We start from the raw sequence: 19458 nt of genomic DNA, 5'->3' as shown, positions 1-19458 counted from the left end.
TCATCGCTGAAGACGACACGTCTCCACTCGTCCCTCCATTCACGCCTGTCGCGACACCACTGGAGGCGGGCTGCACAATGTTGGGGCGTGAGCGGAAGACGGCCAAACGGTGTGCGGGACCGTAGCCCAGCTTCATGGAGACGGTTGCGAATGGTCCTCGCCGATACCCCAGGAGCAACAGTGTCCCTAATTTGCTGGGAAGTGGCGGTGCGGTCCCCTACGGCACTGCGTAAGATCCTACGGTCTTGGCGTGCATCCGTGCGTCGCTGCGGTCCAGTCCCAGGCCGACGGGCACGTGCACCTTCCGCCGACCACTGGCGACAACATCGATGTACTGTGGAGACCTCACGCCCCACGTGTTGAGCAATTCGGCGGTACGTCCACCCGGCCTCCCGCATGCCCACTATACGCCCTCGCTCAAAGTCCGTCAACTGCACATACGGTTCACGTCCACGCTGTCGCGGCATGCTACCAGTGTTAAAGACTGCGATGGAGCTCCGTATGCCACGGCAAACTGGCTGACACTGACGGCGGCGGTGCACAAATGCTGCGCAGCTAGCGCCATTCGACGGCCAACACCGCGGTTCCTGGTGTGTCCGCTGTGCCGTGCGTGTGATCATTGCTTGTACAGCCCTCTCGCAGTGTCCGGAGCAAGTATGGTGGGTCTGACACACCGGTGTCAATGTGTTCTTTTTTCCATTTCCAGGAGTGTATTTAAGTAGGTTGGAGATCCGCTATAACTATGAAGATGTGAGAAGTTTCATTTGAATACCTATAAAACTATAGCGATAGCGTATCTCCAAAGGGCCAGTTCAGAGATCGTCTACTGCGTGCAGTGTAATTAAATTAATTCTCTCGCCCAAAATATTTAACTTAGCCACGCCAAAATTTTATTATCAATACTTACCTACGTGCTGAATGCACATTTAAATTAAGAGCTTCATCGGCCATCAGCAAAAGAAGCTATGATTTATTCGGTAACCTAATGAGGTGCATTACTAGTCCAGCGGCTAGTCGGGAGAGCCGATTTGATCAGGTGTTCCCTTAGCTGTCCGCACCGCGGCTTTATATATAAGAACGCTGGGCGAGGAAGCAAGGCTCCAGTTCTCTCCAGACGCTGAATAACACGCCATCTGTGTCGGGAGTCGCGTCGCGTCGGTATCATTGCTACAAACTGCCTCAGATGCCGTATTAAGTTACTGGGAATACACGTAACCATGAAATCATTTTCGAGTGAAGTGTTAATTCTGGGATGATTTTAATTATCTAGCTTCAGTTTGCGTATTGTCGTATTTTCACGTGCCGCCGCGGGACAGACATTCTACCAATTATTTAGCGTGGCGTTTGATGAAACATTATCATCAAATTATGGCAAGCATTCATTTAAACATTTAATTTGGACAGTTATAGTTGCATCAGCGCATTAGACTCTGAATGGCTCTGTTACACTCCTGGAAATGGAAAAAAGAACACATTGACACCGGTGTGTCAGACCCACCATACTTGCTCCGGACACTGCGAGAGGGCTGTACAAGCAATGATCACACGCACGGCACAGCGGACACACCAGGAACCACGGTGTTGGCCGTCGAATGGCGCTAGCTGCGCAGCATTTGTGCACCGCCGCCGTCAGTGTCAGCCAGTTTGCCGTGGCATACGAAGCTCCATCGCAGTCTTTAACACTGGTAGCATGCCGCGACAGCGTGGACGTGAACCGTATGTGCAGTTGACGGACTTCGAGCGAAGGCGTATAGTGGATATGCGGGAGGCCGGGTGGACGTACCGCCGAATTGCTCAACACGTGGGGCGTGAGGTCTCCACAGTACATCGATGTTGTCGCCAGTGGTCGGCGGAAGGTGCACGTGCCCGTCGACCTGGGACCGGACCGCAGCGACGCACGGATGCACGCCAAGACCGTAGGATCCTACGCAGTGCCGTAGGGGACCGCACCGCCACTTCCCAGCAAATTAGGGACACTGTTGCTCCTGGGGTATCGGCGAGGACCATTCGCAACCGTCTCCATGAAGCTGGGCTACGGTCCCGCACACCGTTAGGCCGTCTTCCGCTCACACCCCAACATCGTGCAGCCCGCCTCCAGTGGTGTCGCGACAGGCGTGAATGGAGGGACGAATGGAGACGTGTCGTCTTCAGCGATGAGAGTCGCTTCTGCCTTGGTGCCAATGATGGTCGTATGCGTGTTTGGCGCCGTGCAGGTGAGCGCCACAATCAGGACTGCATACGACCGAGGCACACAGGGCCAACACCCGGCATCATGGTGTGGGGAGCGATCTCCTACACTGGCCGTACACCACTGGTGATCGTCGAGGGGACACTGAATAGTGCACGGTACATCCAAACCGTCATGGAACCCATCGTTCTACCATTCCTAGACCGGCAAGGGAACTTGCTGTTCCAACAGGACAATGCACGTCCGCATGTATCCCCTGCCACCCAACGTGCTCTAGAAGGTGTAAGTCAACTACCCTGGCCAGCAAGATCTCCGGATCTGTCCCCCATTGAGCATGTTTGGGACTGGATGAAGCGTAGTCTCACGCGGTCTGCACGTCCAGCACGAACGCTGGTCCAACTGAGGCGCCAGGTGGAAATGGCATGGCAAGCCGTTCCACAGGACTACATCCAGCATCTCTACGATCGTCTCCATGGGAGAATAGCAGCCTGCATTGCTGCGAAAGGTGGATATACACTGTACTAGTGCCGACATTGTGCATGCTCCGTTGCCTGTGTCTATGTGCCTGTGGTTCTGTCAGTGTGATCATGTGATGTATCTGACCCCAGGAATGTATCAATAAAGTTTCCCCTTCCTGGGACAATGAATTCACGGTGTTCTTATTTAAATTTCCAGGAGTGTAGATTGTGTGGATTTTTCTTTTCTTTTCATCTGTGACTTTCAGAATACAGAGAATTTTTAGAAAATCGTTTTTTGATTATGAATCCCAGTCAATCTCCTAATTTCTCAGAGCTATAAGCTGCAGCTATAAGTGTGTTTCTCAGATGAAGTGGGCACTAGGAATTCTAATTACAGGCTTCACGTTTTGCTAATCACTTTCTGGTTGCCAAAATTGTAGTTAGAGAGCCAGTGTTGAGAACGGCGAAAGACAGCGTAAATAACATTCTAAATAATAGGAACATTCAAACATATTTATATTAACAACAATAATTCCACCCGCCGCCGTACATATGGTGCATCGTCAGGGAATTGCAGTGTTTCTTCATTCAAACAACTTCTACATTCTACAAACATTTATACAACAACATATTTTCCTACCCGCCGCCCCACAGGTTGTCTCCACACCTGTACACATCCATCCCCACGATACAATTTGACACGAGGCTTGTCCAATGTTTCGTTGAATGGTTCGCACGCTGACACTCATTGATGGCCCAGAATTGAAATCTGCAGCAGTTTGCTAAAGGGTTGCACTTCTGTCACGTTGAACGATTCTCTTCAGTCGTCATTGGTCCAGTTCTTGCAGGATCTTTTTCCGGGCACAGCGATGTCGGAGATTCGATGTTTTACCGGGTTCCTGATATTGACGGTACATTCGAGAAATGGTCGTACGGAAAAATCCCCACTTCATCGCAGCCTCGGAGATGCTGTGTTCCAACTCCCGTGCGCCGACTATAACACCACATTCAAACTCACTTAAACTTGACAACCTGCCATCGTAGCAGCAGTAACCGATCTAACAACTCCAAAATCTTGAGAGTAAGACAAATAGCGCTTTTAGACTTCTTTCAAACCGAAGAAGCTTCCAACTCCGTAGCAGGCCTTTATACCATCCGATAGCAAAGACATGCATATAAACTCATAATTTATGCACAGTACCAAACGCAGAGTTTTATTTACAGCTTGTTGTCCGTGTCACTGTGATTTGCTTACCTCCTTTTATCTGTCCATTGGTACAGACCGCCGACATTGAGATTGTGGTTAATAACGTAACAAAGTTTGCTACGACTATCACACCAACTCCTTCCCCTGAAAAAAAAAATCATCTCAGACTACATGATATATGTAACAATTCATGATGTCAATTAATTGAGATGTCTCATACCCATGAGGTGTAAGTCTTCCAGTATGGAAGGAGTACAGTGTGCTACACAAAAGTAAGAGATTAAAAAACACTGCAATAAAAGAAGTGTAACAATAGAAAGGACTATCACGAATAATTAGGCAGACGAAAATAAAAATGCATCGCTTTGACTATTTACTATTCAAGATTAAATTACTTTTAATGTGATATTCTTTTTTACAGAATTTAAAAAGTAAACATTGTTTACAATTTTTAATTAATAGGCAGTACTTCTGCGGTCATCTTGATTATATTGACAATTTTGTACCTGAACCACAAAACGATTCAAGATGTAATTGTTTTCTTTCTTTTCTTTTTTCAAGTAACATAACACATTTAAGTGAAAAAGCCGATCTTCTTTCTCTTTTAAAAGGTGATAATCCTTGATGAGCCTGTGGCTAATAGTAATAACAATTTGTATGTAGTGAGAAACAGGATACTAATCACATTATCAATTTGAAAAGTCGCTTTTCGTGGAGATCGTTACTGAACAATGAACAAGTAATTACGGTTCATAATGTACTACAAATGATAACATTACGCATCGTTTTGTAGGATTTCATATGCTAGTGTTAACGCTGGCATTTTTTTTTTTCCGAGTTAAAAGTTCAGTCGTCAGAAGTCACGGAAAGGACTGTCCCACTTGATGATGTGCATTGTATGACCCCGAATCTGAACAAAGTGTGACAGACATGTGTAGTGAACATAGCAGCGTATCACGATTTTTGAACGTGAAACCATAATCGGTGCAAGACGGCGACTACAGAGAAACTGGATTTTCCTAGCCCAACAGTGTGTAGGGTGGATCTTTAATTTCTCAAATACAGTATTCCAACACCCATAAGCTGTTCAGTAGGCAGTACAGTTGAAGACAAATGGACATCTCTAAAAAGGTTAATCACAGAAGTTGGAAAGGAAAACACACATAGAAAGAAGATAATTGCGAAGAAACCATGGGTAACACAAGAAATACTTCAGTTGATCGATTAAAGAAGGAAGTACGAAAACGTTCAGGGAAATTCAGGAATACAGAAATAGAAGTCGCTGAGGAACGAAATAAATAGGAAGTGCAGGGAGGCCAAGACGAAATGGCTGCATGAAAAATGTGAAGATATCGAAAAAGAAATGATGCTTGGAAGGGCTGACTCAGCATATAGGAACGTCAAAACATCCTTCAGTGAAATTAAAAGCAAGGGTGGTAAAATTAAGAGCGCAAGGCGAATTTCACTGCTAAATCCAGAGGAGAGAGTGGATAGATGGAAAGAGAACACTGAAGGTTTCTGTGAGGGGGAAGTTTTGTCTAATGTGATGGAAGAAGGAACAGGGGTCAACAGGGAAGAGATTGGGGATGCAGTATTAGATTCAGCGTTTAAAAGAACATTGGAGGACTTAAGATCAAATAAGGCAGATGCAATAAATAACATTCCATCAGAATTTCTTAAATCATTGGGAGAATGGGAACAAAGGTTACTATTCACGTTGGTGTGTAAAATGTATGAGTCTGGCGATATAGTATCTGACTTTCGGAAAAATATCATCCACACCATTTCGAAGACTGCAAGAGTTGACAAGTGCGAGAATTATCGCACAATCAGGTTCACTGCTCGTGCGTCCAAGTTACTGACAAAAATAATATACAGAAAAATGGAAAAGGAAATTGAGGATGTGTTAGATGACGATTAAGAAAGGTAAAGGCACTAGAGAGGCAATTCTGACGTTATGGTTGGTAATGGTAGCAAGACTAGAGAAAAATCAAGACACGTTCATAGGATTTGTAGACCTGGAAAAAGCGTTCGACAGTGCAAAATGGTGCAAGATGTTCGGAATTCTGAGGAAAATAGGGGTGAGCTACGGAGAGAGACGATTAATATACGCAAGAGCCAAGAGGGAATAATAGGAGTGCTCGGATTAAAAAGGGATGTAAGACAGGGATGTAGTCTTTCGCCATACTGTTCAATCTGTACATCGAAGAAGCAATGATGGAAATAAAAGAAAGGTTTAGGAGTTGGATTAAATATGATCAGCTGATGACATTGCTGTCCTGAGTGAAAATGAAGGAGACCTACATGATCTGGTGAATGGAATGGTCTAATGAGTACAGAATAAGGGTTGAGACTAAATCAAAGAAAGACGAAAGTAATGAGAAGCAGCAGAAATGAGAACAGAGAGAAACTTAACATCAGGATTGATGGTCATGAAGGAGAAGGAATTCCGCTATCTAGGCGACAAAATAACCAATGATGAACGGAGCAAGAAGGACATCAAAAGCAGATTAGCACTGGTGAAAAGGGCATTCCTGGCCAAGAGGAGTCTACTATTATCAAACGTAGTCCTTAATCTGAGAAATAAATTTCTGAGAATGTACGCTTGGAGACAGCATGGACTGTGGGAAAACCAGAACAGAAGAGAATCGAGGCATTTGAGATGTGGTGTTGCAGACGAATGTTGAAAATTAGGTGGACTGTTAAGGTAAGGAATGAGGAGGTTCTGCGGAGAATCGGATAGGAAAGGAACATGTGGAAAACACTGATAAGGAGAAGGGACAGGATGATAGGACATCTGTTAAGACATCGGAGAATGACTTCCATGGTACTAGAGGGAGCTGTAGAGGGCAAAAACAGTAGAGGAAGCCATAGATTCGACTACATCCAGCAAATAACTGAGGACATAAGTTGCAAGTGCTACTCTGAGATGAAGAGGTTAATACAGGAGAGGAATTCGTGGCGGGCCGCATCAAACAAGTCAGAAGATTGATTATTCCCCCCCCCCCCCCAAAAAAAAAAAAAGAGACTCCCGCACTGATGAAAGGCGCGACTATCTATCGTGAATCAGGTCACCCCCGATATGAATGTTGAGCGTCACGAAATAGTTTCTACCTCTCCGCAGTGTAACATGAAATGTGAACGTGAGACACTGTACATGGTGATTCGTCCATCGGATGGTGATGTTGAACTCGGCGTCTATCTTGGTGCTATTCGAGAGGAGTAGGCTGTGTGATATGTCTTACAACATCCCTTATCATCTCCAACATGAACACATCACTACACTCCACGCACACAATTATAGTTGTATAGTTGTCTACACTTAACAGACGCACTTACACACACCACTCCGATACTTCACAAAGGGAAGGTGCCTGTGGTCGTAGAGGATAAGGGAAAACTTTCCAATTAGGTGGCCGAACCTGCCTTTCGGTGTCTCCCAGCTTTTTATGCCATACGACTTTGCTTTTTCCACCAGGCACCACACAGACCTCAGCAGCAGTGCGGAAACTCGCTAATAACATCTCAACAAGCACCTTCCCACGATCTCTTCACAGTCAGAGAATTTAGAAGTAAAATTAGAAACAAAGTTACTTTAGTCCATAATGACACTATTATTTTTCTGCCGTGTAAGAACATTCCGTTTCGTTGGTAGCTCTGACTTTATGAACGTCTGTAAGCACTCCAATGCTTCTCCAGTGTATTTGTACATACGGCATGTGTAGGAGTGTTGGTTTCAGTGTTGCGTTCGCAATGGAACACCCACGCCTAAAAGTGAATTAAATTAGCACTGCCGTAGACAGCCTGCAACCAGGATTAACATGTAAGTCCCCAAGTTGTGATAATACTCTACTCTAAATCAGGACTGTTACTTGGAATCTGATCCTAGGGAAAGTAGAACAGTTGGGTACTATAAAAGTATTTATTATAAAAAGCAACGCTAAAAAATGCAAATTGAGCAGGTACTGACATAGAACAGTAACTCATACTCGTTAATTGAAATTTAAGATCGGTAAAACATCTGTGATTTGACTCGAAATCGCGCCCCTTTTTATTCGGTGGAAATACTAAGTGGTTAATACTGATTAGAACTGAATTTAAGAAAGCCTCTACCCTAAATGGCACTGCCAGTAAAGATCTCAGAGGTCCAGCAAACTGAACTTAACACATTTACTATTAAATATTCCATATTTGACGAGATGTGGTGCGTATCACCGAATTCACTGCTGGGAAGAGCAGTTCTGCTGCGCCGATCTGGCCAGCACTGACGGCCGTCGTGCAGACGAAGTGGGTTGTTTAGCCGGTCACAAAGAGGAAGTGAAATAGCGGCTGCAAACTCCTAGGGTTGGCCTCCGTCTCCACAAGAAGCACAGATTCGATTCTCTGCTCATGCAGAAAAGAATGCTTCTGCTCCTAGTGGCGAAATCAGCACTTTACGGAATCTAATAGTGAGACTGTTCACTGGCTCCGTGCCAGCGATGTCTCAAAACGCTCTCAAGCGATGTGTGTCCTGTCGACATCCCTGTGCCCAGTCAGCTCCGGATTAGAGAAAAACCTCGCTACCTTTGCAAGCACTCTCCATGCGGCCAGTTGTAATACCCATTACAAACGGAATGGCTCCCATCCTACGAGTGACAAAGCTGCCGACCAACCGCTTTCGACTCATACTCAGTTCAGAAAAAGGTTCTAGAACTTTCTCTAGGTCCTCCTACGGCTACAAATTCAGCCAGTCAGACTCATTTCTCCGCCCTGTTGTGGGAGTACAGCTTGTCATCTTGCGTCATAATTTTCGTTTACATTAGCCCACGCCTGCGTCAGGTGTCCCCCGTACACTCCTTTGTGCTAGCAAGGCTGGTGGCGACGCTTAGAAGAACCATCTATACGATCTTATGCTTTCAGCAATAACCCTCGCCCCTAACTACTTTTAACAACGACACGGACCACCACGAGTAGCCCATTTCGCTGGCTTCTGCACAGGGTGCGGGCCTAGGCAGTAAATGCGTCTATTGTACTATTGTTTTGAGACCCATAAAAATTACCCTACCATCAGCGCTATCCCCCTTGGCCTATGTCTCTTTGGAAGACTGTGGACGCCCTTGACTTCACCTTGCTGTCAGAGCCACTGCGAAATTACTTTCCAAGCAAGCAACTCTACAGAAATGTTAGTATGAGCCTACCCTGTATCAACCAATAAATGATTAATAATTCGATAACCTCACCTAAAATGCGATCCCATACTAAGTAAATATGAATTACGTATTTTCAAAAATTTTCGTGAACGGTGGCAAAATCGTGCTACCATACAGCACTAAAGTTGAAATTAGAACAATCAGTCAACAGCTGAACTGACTTAGGAAAAACATGTAGTGGTTATTTAATAGTGTGTTTTCGTGGGTTCAAAGGGACAAATCCTCAATGTAGCATTGCTTAACTAAATACATGACTCAGTTTCAGATAGCGAAGACTTGGTTGCCGCAAAATGCTATGCACTGTAAGAAGACTAGCTGACGTGAAGTATGTTAATAAACTTCACAACAGTTGTGAATAATTAATTTGACTCACCTATGCCGGCCTGTCCCACGACCCAAGAAAGTCGCAGGAATAGCATTACACCCCAGATGTTGAGCAGGCATCGCATCTGAAAACATGAAAAATAAATATATACTTCTGCACTTTCCTGTGCTTAGGTAAACAGCAAAGCCGATCTATCTTCATTTAATACTCAGTGAGGACCTATTTCAAAAATTAAATGTAATGCTTAGACAACCACGATAGTCTCGATAACTGGACATGAAACTATTCTTTAGTGTAATAATGGACAACTCTTGTTAATGTTGTTGTTGTTTTCACTAAAAACTGGTTTGCAGAGCTCCATCGTAGCCTACGCTGCATAAGTCACTTCATCTCTGCATAACTTTTACAACCTAGATCCTTTCCAGCCTTCTTACTGCATTCGATCATTTGACTGACTCCAGCACTTACACTTACCTCTACAATTCCCTCTATTATCAAAATAAATAATCTTTCATGCCTCAGTACGCGTCTCATCAATGCATACCTTATTTCTGTCAAGTTGCACATCACAGATCTTCGTACGTAAACATCCATGTGGCCCAAATGTTTACGTGTTTATGGTGCTGTACATTGTCCCTATCTGAAAACTCAGAAAAGTGTTGAATATTGCTTACTATTCGGCGAAATACGAACTTCTTCAAAAGCAGCCAACAGTGCTACAAGGGAATTAGCGGTTTAAATAACACAACATTAACTAAACTCTTATAATAGAAAGTTGTTCACGTTGTTTTAATTTTCTGATAGATCCTATTACAATAAAGTAAACTTTGAGAGAGATCCATTAGATCCAGCTTATTTATCTTTCGGCTAATTTTTTTGTCTCCGTTGTTTTTCTGAGTTACGATCTTCTCGGAAGGAAGTGTGTCGCTTCTCTGCTTTATTGTATTATTGGTAATCATGCACCTGAGTCATTCTCATAGCCTTGTCCTATCAATTAACCTATGGTGTGTGGCTGAAACCAGTGAATGTGACTCTTCCGGTAGTAGCCGCTGTCTACTACTGTAGTTTTGCCAGTAGCTGTATTGTAAGCAAAAAGGTAGAGAGGTCTAGCTAGGTCATCAGGACAGGTACATAGCAGGTAGAAAGAGTTGGTTGACAGATAACTATTGTACGCACCTTTGGTGGATATCCTCACCACAAGCTTAGATGAAGCGGATACTAGTTTGGCCTGTGCGAATACGCAGTGCTCTGCTGTCTCGTCAGTGAGGCAGTCCTCCAATGGAGATATTTGAATTATTTAGTGTGTGAATTATAAACATTACCACTTCAGTACTCTTGGTAATCAGGGGTACACATGCCAGTTATTGACAGAGTAATTATGTGTGGGGATTTAACATTATCCTTCAGTTTTTGGTAGGGAATTCCTTGTGTGTGAGTGAGTTAGGTTCCACGTGTGGACTATGACAAAGAGACTTTATATTCCTAGATAGGTTTTGCAGTGTGGGATTAATTTATTACAGCCGGCCACGGTGGCCGAGCGGTTCTAGGCGCTTCAGTCTGGAACCACGCGACCGCTACAGTCGCAGATTCGAATCCTGCCTCGGGCATGGATGTGTGTGATGTCCTTAGGTTAGTTAGGTTTAAGTAGTTCTAATTTCTAGGGGACTGATGACCTCAGATGTTAAGTCCCATAGTGCTGAGAGCCATTTGAACCATTTTAATTTATTACATGTAATTGCGAGAGGCGTGAGTGTGACTTTTAAGTTAATCACGTGTTTTCGGAACTTGGAATTCGGTGGCTTTGTGCAGTGACACTGCCACGTGGACAGTGGTAGAAGGTGTCTATTCCTCGTTATTTTCAGTAAATGTATGCACTTTAAGTGCATGAGTGTTATCCGTAATATATTCGAAATTTATACAACGTGTCCCGGTTAAATATATAAAAATACGAAATGTAATAATTCGAGACGTTGTTGAGATATTTACTGGCGGTTTGCTTCTATAAGTATGGTAACTGAAAGTGTTTTCTGTGTTTATTTGCGACAGTTGATACCGTATGCGAATGCGCGCTCTGCTTTGGACTCCAGAAAAGAAGGTGTTCTATGTGCTTTCTGTCGCGGAGCTAAAGTATATTAAACCGGAACAACGTCGTTTTCGGTGTGCGTATGGACTGCGACCATGGTTCCACTTACCTAACAATCAAGAAATGGGACTAGCAGCTTCGAGAAATTAGGAGTTTGCTTTCGCTGTCGCATTCGCTTTCGACCACGCCAAGCACGCATTTCCAGAGAGTACTGTTGAATGAATCCATGCGTTCTTCCAGTGGAGACCTCGTAAGTCAACCCAACAATCAAGTAGGCAGTTATAGTTACCAAGTTTGATAGTACATAGTGTCGTCCATAAAACAACTGCAGCTTCATCACCGAATCTAGCCTTAGGATAGGCCGCGATGGAAGGCACCCGCAGAAACAATTGTGGCAAAAATGGATGAAAACGAGGCATTTTTCGATTTCGTCTGTTTCTCGGACGAGGCTACATTCAACATGTCTGGCACAGTAAACATACACAACAGGCGCAGAAGTGGAACTAACTCCGTACTTAATGACAGAGTGCGAACTTGGCTCTCCGAAAGTGAATGTATGGAGGAAATTGTTGAAGGACAGGGTTATGGTCCCATACGTCTTCTCGGAACCTACAGTTAATGCAACAACGTTCGTAAACATGATGGAACTGTATGCTGTGTCACAACTTCTTCGTGACGTGATTTTTCAACGACAGTGTTGCTCTTGGATCACGAGTTTCCAGATCACTGGATTGGGAGAAATGCCATTGGTTGCTTGGTCCCTGTAGATACCCAGACATTAAGTCGCTTGATATTTTCTGCGCGAGTTCATCAAGAATCAAATGTACCAGACACCAGCTTGTGATCTGTCAGATCTGCGCCATCGCTTTCGTGCAGCTGTCGCAAATTTTACTCCTGCAATGCTGCAAAACACTAGGAAGGAAGTGGAATACAGATTAGATGTCTGTCGCGCCACTAATAGTGCGCACATCGAGGTGTATTAGGCCTTTAAAAAAAGTGTTGAGTTACCATACTTATAGACACATACTGTCAATAAACGTCTCAGTTATTTCTCAGGTTATTACATTATACGTTATTATATGTTTAACCTAGACACTCTGTAGTCAGTTTTTCTTTCGTAAACTGATGCTTTTTCAGTGTGTGAGCCTGGTTGTTCTCAAGCACGCTTGTTCCGGGTAAAGTGTGTAGCAGTCCCTTATTAATCAGTGATCTCAGTGTGCGTAATGGAATGAATAGTTACGTAGCCAAATTGTTTTTAAGGTTCTGGAATTGTGTAACATACTTCTTAGTGGATTTTCGCAGTTTGTGGAACTTCCACAATTTCAGTAGGTTCCAAAATGTACATAAGCGGTCAGTGTTCGTGAATCATTTGTGCACATCACTAAATTTCTGTAGATGTTAACAAAGTTGTAATGGGGTTTTTCCCTGTATGTATGGTGCCATGTGCGACCACGTGTTGTTCAGAGTACGTTGTATTTCACCCCTCTGCTAAGGAATTTCTCTTCTGAGTAGGCATTGTGCGCTCAAAGTGGCATTGATAGTGGTAATGGGGCGTTTCTTTCAATTTCTTGCGGTATGCATGAATGCAAGATCGGTTTCCTAGTTCACGTACCTTTATGTTATTCCAGCTACGCTGTATCATTAGTTAGTTCAGTGCACTGATAAATTTCATTTAACTTTTGTGTGAAACAGAGGCTATACCAATGCATTATACTGTTAAATGCATTTTTTGCTATCTACGCTTAGTCCATGTCTAAAATAAATTGTTCAATAAATTATTTGTATTGTATGTTCAAAAGAGAATCACAGCTTCTTAACTGCAGCCCCATCCTCCAGAATGAAAGAAATTTTGGAGGAACACGATGAAACCCCATTAATGGAATTAGATGTGATATTCTGTCTCCTTGATTAATATTTCGAAAGAAACGTGTCCATTTCATTTTTAAGTAATTGTCAGATATAACCAATAAGTGGGCCAGTAGATCAACTATTAAAGAGAAGGAGATGAGTAAATCAAAACAACTTGATATATTTTACTTTATAATGATTATCTTTTACCTGGCGACCCACTCAAAAAAGGTAGAGTGTAACAACGTTTTATATAGCTCTCTTGCCAGTTTAGCTGGATTTCTACTGATAGAGTATGAATCTTTGAATATGTAATGCTCTATGTTACGTAATTATTTGACGTAGGGGACCATCAACTCAAGAAACTTTCGCCACAACGAAAATCAGCCAACATCGCTTGTGCAGCTTAAGCTGAGAGCAACTTAAACTTCAACAGCCGTCTGATGATGAACCTGTCAATTTGAAACCGGTAACGGCGCTATTTTTTCTTAATAAGCAGCGTCATCAACACCGATATATCAATCTGCGTCTGCCAAACGCCCACGTACGTTGTGCCTCGGATGACGTCAAAGCTGGGCAGACGAATGCTTTTTCGGTAAAAGTACAAAGTGAACTCGCGAGGACTGTACACGATCCTGGATCGCTCAAATTTCACGGAAGTAATTGTTTTTGTGTCACTCGTAATGTTGACGAAACCGCGTTGTAAGTGGCGAGATTATTTTCCACTTTTAAGGCGAGCAATTAACTTATGGTGATTTAGAAGTCAGGACGATAGACAGTTTTATTTGGAACTTTCCGTAGAAGTCGCCTCTGAACTGTTAATAGTGCTGTTTCCAATAGGGATATTATTATTATTATTATTATTAGGGATGTTGTTATATTTTATGCGCTTGAACTTTTACAGAGTATATCAATCATTTAAAACTCAAAATTTTCATTTTGAGTCACAGTTTATAGTCGTATAGTTCTTGATCCCACTGAGTCAATGGCAAGTAGGTTATTCGACTGTACCCCATTACACACAAAATGTTGTGGGGAAGGTTAACCAAAGGCTGCGTTTTATTGGCAGAACACTTAGAAAATGTAACAGACTTACCAAGGAAACTGCCTACACTTGTCCGTCCTCTTTTAGAATACTGCTGGGCGGTGTGGGATCCTTACCAGATAGGACTGACAGAGTACATCGAAAAAGTTCAAAGAAAGGCAGTACGTTTTGTATTATCCGGAAATATGGGAGAGAGTGCCACAGAAATGATACAGGATTTGGGCTTGAAATCATTAAAAAGAAGGCGTTTTTCGTTGCGACGGAATCTTCTCACGAAATTCCAATCACCAGCTTTCCCCTACGAATGCGAAAATATTTTGTTGACACCGACCTACATAGGAAGGAACGACCACCATGATAAAGTAAGGGAAATCAGAGCTCGTACGGAAAGATATAGGTGTTCATTCTTTCCATGCGCTATACGAAATTGGAATAATAGAGAATTGTGAAGGTGATTCGATGAACCCTTTGCCAAGTACTTAAATGTGATTTGCAGAGTATCCATGTAGATGTAGATGAAGTGCGACGTACAGCATCGGCATTGTAGTGGGGTGAATCGAAAACCTGTTTCTGGCTATTTTTGCAATGAAGATTCAGTTATTTTTCTGTAAGATTTCCGATTATGGTTTGTGTGTGCAGACTGTGACATTACAATCGGACGATGATCTCAGGGTGTATGAAGAAATTTAGGATGTGATGAATGTCAAATTGCGCCCGATTAATGTGGGCAATGTAACTTGTTGTGACCAGGGATTATGACTCAATTACTACATGCAGTTTATCTTGAAATATGTAAAGCGAAAACATGACCAGTCACTCAGACGGAGAAATTGAGTTATACACTCCTGGAAATGGAAAAAAGAACACATTGACACCGGTGTGTCAGACCCACCATACTTGCTCCGGACACTGCGAGAGGGCTGTACAAGCAATGATCACACGCACGGCACAGCGGACACACCAGGAACCGCGGTGTTGGCCGTCGAATGGCGCTAGCTGCGCAGCATTTGTGCACCGCCGCCGTCAGTGTCAGCCAGTTTGCCGTGGCATACGGAGCTCCATCGCAGTCTTTAACACTGGTAGCATGCCGCGACAGCGTGGACGTGAACCGTATGTGCAGTTGACGGACTTTGAGCGAGGGCGTATAGTGGGTATGCGGGAGGCCGGGTGGACGTACCGCCGAATTGCTCAACACGTGGGGCGTGAGGTCTCCACAGTACATCGATGTTGTCGCCAGTGGTCGGCGGAAGGTGCACGTGCCCGTCGACCTGGGACCGGACCGCAGCGACGCACGGATGCACGCCAAGACCGTAGGATCCTACGCAGTGCCGTAGGGGACCGCACCGCCACTTCCCAGCAAATTAGGGACACTGTTGCTCCTGGGGTATCGGCGAGGACCATTCGCAACCGTCTCCATGAAGCTGGGCTACGGTCCCGCACACCGTTAGGCCGTCTTCCGCTCACGCCCCAACATTGTGCAGCCCGCCTCCAGTGGTGTCGCGATAGGCGTGAATGGAGGGACGAATGGAGACGTGTCGTCTTCAGCGATGAGAGTCGCTTCTGCCTTGGTGCCAATGATGGTCGTATGCGTGTTTGGCGCCGTGCAGGTGAGCGCCACAATCAGGACTGCATACGACCGAGGCACACAGGGCCAACACCCGGCATCATGGTGTGGGGAGCGATCTCCTACACTGGCCGTACACCACTGGTGATCGTCGAGGGGACACTGAATAGTGCACGGTACATCCAAACCGTCATCGAACCCATCGTTCTACCATTCCTAGACCGGCAAGGGAACTTGCTGTTCCAACAGGACAATGCACGTCCGCATGTATCCCGTGCCACCCAACGTGCTCTAGAAGGTGTAAGTCAGCTACCCTGGCCAGCAAGATCTCCGGATCTGTCCCCCATTGAGCCTGTTTGGGACTGGATGAAGCGTCGCCTCACGCGGTCTGCACGTCCAGCACGAACGCTGGTCCAACTGAGGCGCCAGGTGGAAATGGCATGGCAAGCCGTTCCACAGGACTACATCCAGCATCTCTACGATCGTCTCCATGGGAGAATAGCAGCCTGCATTGCTGCGAAAGGTGGATATACACTGTACTAGTGCCGAAATTGTGCATGCTCTGTTGCCTGTGTCTGTGTGCCTGTGGTTCTGTCAGTGTGATCATGTGATGTATCTGACCCCAGGAATGTGTCAATAAAGTTTCCCCTTCCTGGGACAATGAATTCACGGTGTTCTTATTTCAATTTCCAGGAGTGTAGAAAGCAATGTTATGGTAGAGTTACATTTAAGTGACCTTCATGTCATCCCATTGTTTTTGTTTGCTCCGTTGTTTTGTTTATTAGATAAAAGTTGCATAATACCGGGGTCAAGAACAGGCGCGTTTATCACTGAGGAAGCAATTAAATCTTCGATAGAACCAGCAATTCATTTGAGAGCGGATAATGCAGACCTGCGTAAGCAGTCAGATACTTTGAAGGAGAATAATGCAAAACTGCATAATCAGTTGGATGCTGGAAAGGACAAGGCCTCGTCCAGTTCGACTGCTTCTAGCTAAGATTCAGTTACCACTGGATTAGGTAATCTTTTTTCTTGGCAAGACAGGAGAGTATATACTGGAATTTATAGATTATCTGCTCACAGCTGGAAGATGGGATTTTAGAGAGATGACTAGCTGTTACAGGTGACTGAGTTAAGCCCAGTGGGACAAGAGAAAACAGATGTTATGAACCAAGAGGACCTAAGAAAGGTTCAAACATTCCTTGAACTCAAGAAAGGCATAGTACAACGTTATAAAAGTCAGAAGAGATGCAGCATCTACTGTAAACAATGCGGGAGTCGGAAAAGCGGATGAGTCTGTTGAGAATTTTGTGCATAGGATGTATATCAGTTGACGGATAATGATGAAGCAAACAGAATCATTCTGCATGATGCGGAATGTGGGGCATTATAGGCATTCTTAAGGGAACTTCTACCTGAGGCGGCAAGGAAGAATTTCCGAGGGACCTGGCTGGCCTATTAACATAATCAAGGCACTGGAGGAAATAAATGCGGTGATAGAAATCCGAGATAAAGAAGGTACTCTCTACTAACGCGAAGTGCTGTCGTTGTTGACGTTCAGGAGAATGTCACCAACAGTGTAAAAATGGTAGGTAAGTGGGGCACCGGGAGTGAGACTTCATAAGGTGCATAGTGCAAAAAGACGAAAGACAAATAATCAACCGTAAAACCAAAAGGGGAGCCCCCATTCGCTGAAATGTTTCTTGACTTGGGGTAGTAGACGGTAGGGAACATAGACTTATGTCACACACAGACGCTCACGTATCTGTGATGAGTTTGTGTCTCATGGGGAACAGACTTTTAAACCCCCCCCACATTATAGGTTACGTTGAGTGGGAGATAATGATGTATGATTGCTATGTCAGCGATGTTATATTTTCAGTTTGGAGCAAAGCGGTTCTGAGAAAGTGTGGAAGTTTTGTCCTATGTATATGAAGGGTACTGCGTTATCCTAGGCTTAGATTTCATGTATAAGCACCATGATAATGTTGACCTTGGGCAGAGCCTGGTAGAAACTGGGGAAACATTGTTCCAACTGCAGGAGACTGTTGTTGGTGACACATCGCTGCAAGGGTCAGGTCTCACGAAGGGGAAACAGGTTAAACACCATGCAAAGGTGTTCAGGCTTAATTCGTGTGAGAGAGTATCGCAAGATACAGGGAAACTAATTTAGGTGAACATAGGAACAATCCTACTTGCAAACATGTTGTGTGTGGCAGAAACACTAAAAGAAAACAATGAATTACTTAAAACGTGGTGTTTTGTGCGCATGGGTATTGTACATGTATGGGAAGTAGATGGCGAACGAGTAGTGGATAATTGGGATACCAATGACGTAACTTTATCGAAGAAATTATTCATCACCAACTCAGATATTCCAGAAAAGTATGATTGAGATCGGATACGTTCGGAAACTACCAAAAGGGTGACATTTGGACAGTGCAGAAAAAGTAGCAATAGAGATGTTACTATTGGTATTAGAGGATCTATTTAATCCTTGTGGGGCATTGTCGGTAATACCCAGTGATGGAGCACAGTATTCCAACAAAGAATTGGTCACCAGTTTACTGTAAGACACATAGGTTGCCCCATCATCTACAACTGGTAATGGAAGAATTCGTTAACCAGCAATTGTGCAATGACATCATGAAGTACATCTATTCTCACAGTGTTGAAAAAAATCTTCAAATGGGTCGAAGTAATATCGATTTCGCTGCGATCACAAATATATCAATACATGGACAATTCCAGACGCATATCCAATGCCGGTTATCTGGAAACCCTGAACAACGTGGACACTGTAGATATTTTTCCATGATTAGACGTAAGAAGTGGGTATCATCGATTGGAAATTGCAGCAGAGAACCAAAAAAACAGGCATTTACAGTTCCTTTGGGTCTTTACCACTAACTGCAAATGATGTTTGGCTTGTAAACTGCACCAGTCATCTTTAAGTGGTTATTGAATAGAGTTTTCGGAGGAGTCAAACCGATACAGAATATAGCGAATCTTGATGATATTATTATATTTGCAAAGATTTTGAAGAAACATGTGCACTGGTTGAAAGACGTTTTTAAGAGACTGCACATTTAACTGAGTACAGAGAAGTGCCATTTTGCACCGAAGGAAGTGAATTACTTGAGATACATGACTAGCCAAGACAGGGAAAGAACAGACCCAGCATTAGTTAATGCTGTATGAAGATTTCCAGTGCCTCAAACTAATAAGGAATTGTAGTCGTTTCTAAGACTGACTAATTACTGTAAGAAGTTCATAATGAGATTTGCAGATATAGCACAATCATTCATGCACTTGTTAAAAAAAGGGCGTGGAGCTACAGTGGACACCAGAGTGTGAAACCACATTTTAAAAACTGTTAACAATAGTACTATGTTGATCTTCCCAGATTGTGTAAAGGAATCCATTTTATCATTTGATGTTAGTAGCCATGCAGTGGGTTGTGTTTTAAGTCAGGAAGTGCTGAGTGAGGAACATCCAGCTACATATGCATCATGCCACTTGAAGAAAGCTGAAGAAATTATTCTACCTCC

The 19458-nt window shown here is 43.9% G+C and overlaps 1 protein-coding gene across 1 annotated transcript in view; it reads right to left on the bottom strand.

Annotated features, from left to right (window-relative positions):
* LOC126198906 (bumetanide-sensitive sodium-(potassium)-chloride cotransporter-like) overlaps positions 1 to 19458 on the bottom strand; it is a 553300-nt gene that overhangs the window by 189573 nt on the left and 344269 nt on the right. The window contains exons 3-4 of the mRNA XM_049935533.1: positions 9416 to 9491; positions 3902 to 3997 (exon numbers count right to left, since the gene is read on the bottom strand). Coding sequence (XP_049791490.1) covers positions 3902 to 3997; positions 9416 to 9491 — 172 coding nt within the window. The remainder of the gene's footprint in view (positions 1 to 3901; positions 3998 to 9415; positions 9492 to 19458) is intronic.

The sequence above is a fragment of the Schistocerca nitens genome, chromosome 8, assembly GCF_023898315.1.
Source record: "Schistocerca nitens isolate TAMUIC-IGC-003100 chromosome 8, iqSchNite1.1, whole genome shotgun sequence".
Lineage (NCBI taxonomy): Eukaryota > Metazoa > Arthropoda > Insecta > Orthoptera > Acrididae > Schistocerca > Schistocerca nitens.
The sequence above is the reverse complement of the archived record's forward strand: the minus strand, read 5'-3'. Positions and strand labels throughout refer to the sequence as shown.